The 10,538-nt window shown below is 36.7% G+C and overlaps 1 protein-coding gene across 2 annotated transcripts in view; it reads left to right on the forward strand.

The window, feature by feature from the left end:
* Nucleotides 1-7,908, forward strand: part of FGD4 (FYVE, RhoGEF and PH domain containing 4) — a 50,844-nt gene extending 42,936 nt beyond the window's left edge. For both annotated transcript variants that reach the window (XM_033058536.2, XM_033058538.1), the window contains exons 12-17: nucleotides 1,060-1,090; nucleotides 1,263-1,358; nucleotides 1,747-1,872; nucleotides 3,844-3,984; nucleotides 5,146-5,286; nucleotides 5,463-7,908. In XM_033058536.2, coding sequence (XP_032914427.1) covers nucleotides 1,060-1,090; nucleotides 1,263-1,358; nucleotides 1,747-1,872; nucleotides 3,844-3,984; nucleotides 5,146-5,286; nucleotides 5,463-5,720 — 793 coding nt within the window. In that variant the 3' untranslated portion in view covers nucleotides 5,721-7,908. The remainder of the gene's footprint in view (nucleotides 1-1,059; nucleotides 1,091-1,262; nucleotides 1,359-1,746; nucleotides 1,873-3,843; nucleotides 3,985-5,145; nucleotides 5,287-5,462) is intronic.
* Nucleotides 7,909-10,538: the final 2,630 nt, after the last annotated feature.

The raw sequence follows: 10,538 nt of genomic DNA on the forward strand, positions 1-10,538 counted from the left end.
ATTTTTTATATTGCTATGCCATATACCTATTTCAATGGTGAAAGGTGGCATCTTGCTATACAATTTCAGAAGCATGTTTTTATTGGAAGAAAACAGATAGAACAAAGTAAATTTATTTTGTTAGCTTTCCTACATTACCAGTAGGAGAAAGTTTATTGCATTTGTTTAATTTAGATGAGGGAAGCACAGATTTTTCTTTTGCTTTGTGATCACTGCTAGAAAACATTAAGTCTTTACAAAACTGTGATGGAATCATTGCCACAAAGCTCATATTCAATTATATTAGAAAAATCTTTATTAATATATGAGTAGTGTATGTACCCTATGCCTTAATATCCTTAATTAATGAGCTCGTATTAACACTGTAAAAATTTTTAATTTACTCTTGGCATATTTTTAACAGTAGGCTTATATTTATTTTTCAAACTACATTTTCAATTACTGTTTTTAAACAGCTGGTAGATTATTTCTTTGGAAGGTTGTTGGTCAGGTACTATGCTTAATAGCTCAGCTTTTGGTTTTTACTACAAGCAGGTAGGAAGAATGATTTTGGCTGCTTGGACATGTTTCTTCTTCCTCATGTGCAGATGGTAGGTGGGAAGGGCAGACAGTAGTTTAGGATTCTGCTTGCTTAAATGTTCTGTTAATACTGCAAAACAACAAATGGGGAGCTGTTTTAATTGAGGTTTTGTAAAAGTTCTCTTTTGCATCCTTCAGAGCAATCTATATTAAAATTCAATTTTGCATGACTGGTATTACATAGTGCAGCAGGGTTGATTTCCCAACACATTATCCAAGGAGGAGGCCACTTTTGGAGAGCCAGATACACTAAAGTGTTAATTCTCATGTTTCTAAATTTTGTCTTCTGGTTTTGTTTGTTTGTTTGTTGTTGGGTTTTTTGGTTGTTTTTGTTTATTGTAAGTTGGACAGTTAACAATTAGTATTGTTTAAATTCTTGAGAATCACTGCAGTGTTACTTGGCTTTTGCAAGAAGTTGTTGATAGTGGGATAATGTTTCCTGAACTAGTCTCAAACTAATGTGTCAAATATTTCTTTTAGTTCTGAACAGGATAAAGAAGAATGGATAAAGGTAAATTCATCTACATTCTTTAATTTCTAAACACTTTGTCACTGAAGCAATCAGAAAAGTAATATTCATGCTTTCTGTCTCTACCTTCTCTCTGCTGATCAATGAGTGGTCAGAATGCAGAATATGTTTTAAATTTTACCATGTCTGAAGAATCTCTCCACTGTTCCCTTAGGCACTTCAGAGTACTATTGAAGCTTTTCAGCAGAGGAATGAAACTTTCAGAAATGCTATTGCTAAAGAATATGAAGACATGCCTGTTGAAGTCTCTGTAAGCTGCTGTTATTCCTTCTTAATATCATTGTGTTCTTCAATAAGTGGGAAAAGTTTGGCAGAAACTTTGTTTTCAAGCTCATCATTCTTATAGCAGAATAATCACAAAGCAGTCATCTTGCTGGTAATAGTTTTTCTTCCTAATGCCAAACCTTGTAAACAAGCCTCTTTCTTTCTTGAAACACGTAACAGAGCACCCTTTCAGTGATGAATCATGATTTTTGACTGGGTTCTTTGTTACTTCTTTTATAGATTTTAAAATGCATCTTGAGCTATATTTTGTAATTTCCTTTCCAGAGGAAGAGAATAATTATTTTCCCTATTTCAAGTACTGTGCAGCCTTTCACTAGCTTTTAAAATTCTTTTTTCCTCCTGCCCCCCTTTAGAACGCTGAGCTTGGGAAGAGAGCGCCGAGGTGGATCCGGGATAACGAAGTCACCATGTGCATGAAATGCAAGGAACCCTTCAATGCACTGACCAGGAGGAGGCACCACTGCCGAGCATGTGGGCATGTAAGTGCAAACCCCAGCGCCTGTAGCTGCTCAGCAGGCCTGGCAGTGTCTCCAAGCTTGACTTCTCATGGCTCCTTGTCATCATGGAATCACAGAATGGCTTGGGTTGAAAGGGACTTTGAACATCACCTAGTCCCCACCCCACTGCTGAGGGCAGGGATGCCTTCCACTAGACCAGGCTGCTCAGAGCCACATCCAGCCTGGCCTTGAGCACCTCCAGGATGGGGCATCCACAGCTTCCTTGAGCAGCTGTGCTGCCACCTGCCACCACTCTCCACCTGCTTTAGCTGGCATGGTGAATTTGGAAGTCATTAGGAGCAGCATACATTTGTGTATAATGCCCCAAGGCCCTGCAAACAGTATATTCTCAGTTTTGAGAGACCTCTACTAATATAAAGAGTTCCAAGGCCATATTAAGATGGCATAATCCAGCATTATTTCAGGCAGCACTGGCTGACTCCACTAAAAGGCAAAAAAACCATGCAGTTTTTCATTAGGTAAACTTGGAGCTGCTCTCAGCTGGGTTCAGCGTGTAACTGTGAGCATGGGCAAAGCATCAGGGAAGGAGGGAATGTGAGGGTGGGGAGAGAGTATTGCAGCTGCTGTAATATATCCAGCTTGAAAGAACCATCAAACAGTGGTAGCATGACTTGTGAGTTTTCAGAAGTTAAGAAAAGCAAACATACTGTACTTTCTTCTCTCGCACCCAGCAGCTCTGCCTGTCTCCACCAGATGGTAGCACAAGCTCAGGTTTAATATTTGTCGTAGAGGGTGTCTTGTCTGATTTCTTTCTAATGTTTTAATGCTACTTTTGTGCTTTGCAGGACATTACAGACTTTTTCAGAAGCTCCAAATTACTGATTTTACAGTTGTCATAAAGGGTTTTTCCCAAAGGTCTTCCTGTCTTAAAATTCTGTTGATGTTAAAACCACACTCTCCCTTTTTATTTCCCTTTTTGTTTAGACTCCTAACTACTTCCCTCTATTATAGTTCTGTCACATCTTCATATGATCCACATCTCCTCTTAATTTCAGAAGATTTTTTTTTCTTGGGAGTTAATTTGGGCTAGCAATAGTGGCTTTCCAGAAGTGACTACGTAATTTGGAATACTTAATTAATATTGTCTAGAGCTACAAGCTGAAGGTGGTGATCTAGATTAGTACTGCAAAACCTTGGTCCACAGTAAAGTTTTGTTCAGATGTGTTGATGGTACAAGTCCATTTATCTACCTTTCTTTCTTGAAATAACTACACTCATATTTTTTATTTAGGACATCTTTTTTTCATGTGAAAGAAGAAGTCTATGGAAAAACATTTCTAATGAAACAACTCTGATATCTCACTTGCATTTCAGTTACATATATACTGAAAAGAAAAATTGGAAAACCAGTGGATATTGGCTTATTTATTCTGTGTATTTATTATTTAATTTTAAAATTGTAAATTTTATACGTATAGGTATATATATACGTTTAAGCATGCTAATGTTTCTTAGCAAGTTAAAAAAGTAGCCATTTCTGATTTTATTAGATTTTACCATTAAAAGGTCATCTCAGTTGTAGGTTTTATTCATTCTCATAGCCTCATTCTGGTTATATAGAAATCAGTTGGTAAGCTACCTCTTCAGATTGGCATATAAAGAAACTGCCAGCATGGCTTGTGCTATGTTCTACTTCTATTCCTAACTTTAAACTACATAATTAAACTACTATAATTAAAAGGCTGATGTAATTTTATGCAAAGTACAAAATTTCCACCAGGTAAATAGGAAGAAGCACTTCTAGTTAAGAAGTAGTGGCATAATTTTGGAAAATCATTATTTTCCAGTAAGTTATTGTTGACATATTATAAAGACATCTTTCTTGTTCTGTATAATTAAAAATATACTAAAAATAGCATAATACTAATTTTTATTTATATTTTAATAAACTTCTAGAAATACTTAAATTTTATATGTATTTTTTTTCCTTAGGTGGTTTGCTGGAAATGTTCTGATTACAAAGCACATCTTGAATATGATGGCAATAAATTAAACAAAGTCTGTAAGGATTGCTATCATGTAATAATTGGTTGTACAGACAGTGAAGAAAAGAAGAGGAAGGGCATCTTGGAGGTATGTCATTCAAAAATACTATGTATGTATAGCTGCAATAATTTTAGTTCATCAGTAGGTGAAAAATGGTAGCATTCTTGCAGAGTTTATTTTCTCTTTGAGAAATAAAAAGTATATAGATCAATTTCATCCCATTCCATAGATTTTGGTTTCCAGCAGTCACTTTTGCAAAACTGTTTCTGTTTTTAAAAAAGTTTCTCGCAACTTTGCACTTTTTAAGGGAATTATAAACCTTAGAATTTGTTTGCTTCTTTCAGTTACATCATCTCCTGTGACAAAATTTAACCATCCCTTATAAATTTTCAGTTTTCTTCTTCATAGCTTTCATAGCAACAAACCCCACTGCTACCACTTGATTTTTGAAAATAAATATCCAGACTGAAAGAGCCGGGGGTGGAAATGAGGAGAATGGGGAAGAATTTTGCTCTTCCTTCAGAGTCTAAATAGTATGACACTGTTTTGATAAGGGTATAAAATGGACCTTTGAGAGTTCAGGTTGCCCCCAGCTTTTGGCATCTGAAACATCAAGGAAATTTTAATACATAATCATTTTGTGTTCTTTCTTCAGGTTCACTATTTAACTTGAGTAGCATTTTAGTCTATCTACAGATTTTAAGCAATTAATCTAATCTTTTCTCTAGGATTAGTGCTTGAATGCTTATGTTATTCTTAGAAATGTGTTTGACTTTGATTCTGTTGTAATATTTTGACTGCCAAAATAGATAAGTTGTCATGTTGGATAGTTAGTGGAACTTCAGTGCCTAATGTGGTGTAATTTTGGAAATTGGCAATGTTGTAGATTGGCAATGTTGTAGATGCTCAGATACAGAGAAAGGTTGACTGTGGTGGCAAAAATTGGATTGATACAGAAGTCTATAATCCAAAATTACTGATGAAAAAAGAATCAGATTACACATGCTAAGGGAATATGTGTTGTGATTGTATGTCTTTAATATAGATATAGATATAGATATATAGATATAGATATTCTCCATAAATCCAGTCCTTCATGATCTTTCTTGGCTATTTCCTGAAGCTCTGTTGCACATACTATCCAGGAGTTGATCTGAATGCTAGTAATTTTCCTGCTTTTCCATTCTGTTTTTAGTCTTTTTTGAAGGGAAGTTTATTTTCCTTTTTATGCTTTCTACTATTTTCTAGATTGAATCTGCAGAAGTCTCTGGAAATAGTGTCATATGTAGCTTTCTTCAGTACATGGAAAAGTCCAAGCCCTGGCAGAAAGCATGGTGTGTCATACCCAAACAGGAGGCTCTGGTGCTCTACATGTACGGTGCTCCACAGGTATGTACAGGGGAAATGGAAAAGATTTTAGTCATTACTGTCACTGGTATTTGAGGAAGAGACAGCAAATGGCTTGGGAATGGAGGAAAGATCCAAGTGTTTTCACCAAACTGTACAGCAAATGAGAAGCAATGGGTAGATTAGTGTCTCCTTAATAAAGAACTTGTCTTTCTTAGGATGTTAAAGCTCTGGCTACAATTCCTCTTCTGGGCTACACAGTGGATGACACTCCGAAAAGTGCTGACCTCCCCCACAGCTTCAAACTGACCCAGTCCAAGTCTGTGCACAGCTTTGCTGCGGACAACGAGGAACTGAAACAGAAGTGGCTAAAAGTTATTCATTTAGCTGTCAAAGGTGAGACACCAGAATGTCAAAATGAACTGCAAGTGAATTTAGAAGAGCACCATGAATCTTCTAAAAGATCTGAATGCTGAAGCTCAAGAACACATGACATTTTTAAAAGATTTCAGTTGAAATTGTGGTTAACCGTTGTGTTAACCTTTCCTTGTTCAATCAAGAAAAAAAAAAAAAGAAACTTCTTACTACCATACACATCTTGGCACTTTATGTTTGGGAAAGAATTCTGATCTTTTTAGGGATCTTTTTCTTATATTTATGTTCTGTCAATAAAAGTAATGTACAGGTCCATTTCAGAGACTTTTTTAAAAAATGTGAAAATGCTATTAAAAATGCTTACTAACTTTACTGTACTACTTGTTTGTGGTAATGCAATTTTTTTTAAATCCCGTTGCTCTTCAGTTAACATTTGCTACTTTGATTAAGAATGCAAATATTTGAAGCTTCCTACTTACATGTTAGGACTTGCAACAGGATGAAAGATATACCTCCACATTGCCAAAATAGATCTGTACTTAAATATGCAGGGACAGTTAGGTTTCATGTATGTAGTCCATAGATTGATTTCCACAGTTCTGTACATATGTTGTATTCACTTGTATCTTTTTAATTAAAGTAATGCAAATTGCTTTCACAGGTATATTGGCTTTTACGGTTTCAATTTATCAAGGAAACAATCTAATGATTTTCAATCTAGAAATAAATACCTGAAATATGAGAAAACTATATATAATATATGTACAGTATTAAAAATGTACAATACTTGATTATTTGATTTCACGATACTGGGGTTCTTATTAGTGAATAATTTATTTTTTAAAAAAGCATGTTTTCTATTTGAAATTAAACACAGTCCTAAATTGAAAAATACTTTCAGTGATTTGTTTTAATAGCTGACACTTAATGATCTTGGTACTTTTATGCATCAAAAAATTAGCAGTAATGTAAGTGGCATGCAATGGACAAATGAGTTCCAGTTGTGTTTAAACAAGTAGTCGCTTTTCTTCAGTATCCTATCACTGTTAGCTTTTAAGAGTGCAGTAGTTTGTTGCTCAAATGCAGTATGTGGTTTGAGAAAAGCAACAGATTCTAGTAACCTTCTGGGAATGTGTATTTTTGTTATTATGGCTATGGGAGCAAAAGAACATTTTGAACTTAAGTTTTTTAATTTTTGTAGAAGGTTAGGTATTGTAATGCTTATTTATGACAACAGTCTTCAAGGATTATTGTTTTAAAGTGGAGTCTGGTTTAAAAAAATTTAGTCTGAGCTTGCAAATCAGAAATGTTATGAACTAATGTTAATGGTTTTCTGCTTCTGGGTATAAGGACCCACTGGCTTTATGATATTAAGTTCCTTAGGAACTTCCATTCCTATTAGGGTTTTTATACATAGAGGCAAATTACCTCCCTAAAAATTTTACTGTAATATGCTTGAATGAAATATGGCAAACTCGGAGGTATGGAATGACTATCAATTAAAATCATTGCTGTCTTTCCTTTTTGAAACCCTTAAAGAAAGGAATATATGTAACTTCTACAATCAACTTGTCATAAGAACATTCAGGAGTCTTACTTCTCAATAAATCTGCAGTCTGTATTTTAAATCATGTCCAGCTGAAGAGCTCAGGTTCAGTTTTGTCAGTAACATGACAGATTTAAATTGTTGAGTTTTTATAATGAGTTTGCCAAATAATCCCCTATTCCTGCTTTACTCTTTCTGCAACACTATAGGGAAATAAAACCCAACTCATTTTACATTTAGGAAGGGATTAATATCTGTTTGTAGTGTCAAGCATACGTGAGCGTGCAGTGTCCATCATTCCTTCATAAGAATGTATGTAATTTAATGTTAGTGGGATGGATTTTGCTCTCACCTGCACAGATCCATAACCACAGCCTTTAGACTCCACAGCTTTACACCAGTGTTAACAATGATCAGGACACGGTATGGTAGAGTACTAACTCTCCAGCTGACTCGGTGCATGTCAGTTCTGAATTCTCTTCCTTGGGTGCTCCCTGTGTCCAGATTACTCTGGATATAACCCTAGTATTACTTTTATCTGATGTGCAAGCTCTTCTGTAATTGTCTTAGAGATTTTAAGTTACTTCTACTGGCAGCTGTGTTTAGCAATGGGCAGCTCAAGCCTGTTTTGATTAATGTTGGTGAATACCATCAGATTTTTGCTGAGATAATATAAGATCTCTCTAGCTAATATATGTAATCTTACATGTACCTTGGCAAGGGGTGGGAGAACATTCAGGTAAGCAAGCAGAACTCTTGGTGACTCTCTCTCCTTCACAGCCATCTCCCAAGAGTGGATATCTTCTACAGGAGCCTCAAGTGCAATTGTGGGATATGGAGTTGTCTTACCACATCCCAATATATAAAAACAGTTTCCCATGGTCAAGGTGTTGAGCATAAAGGAAGAAGCTGCTTTAAAAGAGTCCTCAGATAGGAAGGACTGAGCTATACTGAAAATACAGTGATATGACTGTAGAATCAATTAGGTTGGAAAGGCCTCTAAGATCACTGAGCCCAACCATTGCCCAGCACTGCCAAGTTCCCCACTAAAGTATGTCCCTAAGTGCCACATCTACACACCTTTTAAATACCTTGTAAATACTTAAATACCTTAAATACATCTACACACCTAATACCTGAAGGATGGTGACTCAACCCTTTCCCTAGGCAGTCTGTTCCAGTGCTTGACCTCCCTTTTAGTGGCGAAGTATTTTCCAAAATTCAATCTAACACTCCCCTGGTGTAACTTGAGCCCATTTCCTCATCTCCTATTGCCTGTTTCTTGGGAGAAGATGCTAACCCCCACCTTGCTGTCACCTTTCAGGGAGTTATAGAGGGTGATAAAGGTCCCTCCTCAGCCTTCTTTTCTCCAGGCTGAACACTCACAGCTCTGTCATCGACCTCTCACAGGGCCTGTGCTCCAGACCCCTCACCAGCTCTGCTGCCCTTCTCTGGGCCCACTCCAACACTTCCATGTCCTTCTTATCCTGCCTTTCGTGTCCCAGAAGTGGACATGGCATTTGAGATGCAGCCTCGCCCATGCCAAATACAGGGGGACAATCACTGCCCTGCTCCTGCTGGCCACACTACTGCTGATTCAGGCCAGGGTGCCATTGGCCTTCTTGGCCACCTGGACCAGCAGGCTCTTGTTCAGCTGCTGCCAAACCAGCACCCCCAGGTCCTTTTCCACCAGGCAGCTTTCCAGCCTTTCTTCCCCAAGCCTGTAGCACTGCAGGGGTGGCTGTGACCCAGGTGCAGGACCCAGCACTTGGCCTTGTTGAACCTCTTAGAGCAGGCTTGACCCTTTGATTCAGCCTGTCTGGATCTCACTGCAGAGCCTTCCTGCCCTCCAGCAGGTCAGCATCCTACCCAACTTGGTGCTGTGTAGTACGTTCTGTTTTCTAAGCTCCTGCAAACCTAATTCTAAGCCAGGCAGGAAGCCCCATTCCAGTTAAGCCATTTGAAGCAGCAGTTTCTGTTCTGCCTTATTGTAATAGTGGTGTTGAGTAGTTGAAGCTACTTGAATGGCAGCATCTCCCAGACAAAGCCCTGCATTTGGGCATAAGCAATCTGAAATGAAGTTGGCACTGGGAGTTGCTTGTTTGGATGTTTGCTCTCAGCCATTAAATTTTATATAGCAGAGGATATTTTATTTATCCCAGTGAAACCCACTGCATGTTCTCATAATCAATTGCTTGGTCAGAATTGTTCTCTTCTGAGTCAGAATGCCTTAGCACTCAAATATATGGTTCTGTGTGTATTTTGTGGGAAAAGTATGTATTAGCAGTATTAAAGAATATGAAAAGATGGAGAAATTGCTTCTAAATTTAACCAGCCTGTTGTCTTCATTCTCCAGTACAAGACAAGCCCTTCTAACAGTATCCCAAAATTTAACTTTAAATTGTAAATTATGATTGCAGAGGAACAAATACAAAGTTGTAGCTGCTGTGGCTTGAGAATTATGATGAAAGCAGTGAAATTAAAACCATCATTCTAACAAGGTAGCTGTTCCCATTTGAAATAAATTCTTAAATACTTCAAGGAAAAGAAAACGGCATTAAATTTGTGAACATTGAGCTCTTTGTGTAAGGAATAAATTGTAACTAAGCATTCATTCATAATGCATTGATGAATGTGAATGGCTCTGCTGAATTATTTAAGTTTTGCAACTCTTGTGTCCAAGTAATGCTTGTTTCTCACGTTAAAAGTGATCACTCTTCTGTGAAATTTAAAGCAGATCAAAAGTTATTTTAGTGGTTTTATCTGTGTTCAACCAGAATAAGACTTAATTTTATCATTCATATTTTTGGATCATAGCAATATATTTTTTGAAATTACTTATTTTTTCCCCCTATAATGGGAAAATAGTGTATCATGATATCTGCATGTCTGCATCATTCCTCCAGACCCTCTAAAAATTCTCTTTTGATATCAGGTACTCCTGCTTGGTTGAAGAGCTGCTATAAAACCTGTATTATATAGTATTTTCAATCCCTTTATGCCGTGTAGTTTTGTTTATTCCAAAGCGTATTTAATTTATATGTGCAAAATACATATTGGGAGTACAAAACATTCTCTTCTATTTGGAGTAGAATATTAAACCCCTTTAATTGTATGTATGTATAGTAGCACCTTTTTATGCAAAACCATCTCAAAGTGCTTTATAAATGTCCTCAAGAATTCTAACTCCCTTTCATAGAAAAGAGGATTTATATTGTTCATGTTTTTAAGTTATGGATGAAGGCGAGGCACTGATTAAATATAGAGTAAATACACTACCATCTAAGTAAAATTTAGGTGAGATTATAGAAGTATGCTCCACAGACTTCCAAGTGGAGTCAGAAGGAAAAAAAATACATATATTAAAATAAGT

This window comes from Catharus ustulatus, chromosome 4, assembly GCF_009819885.2.
Source record: "Catharus ustulatus isolate bCatUst1 chromosome 4, bCatUst1.pri.v2, whole genome shotgun sequence".
NCBI lineage: Eukaryota > Metazoa > Chordata > Aves > Passeriformes > Turdidae > Catharus > Catharus ustulatus.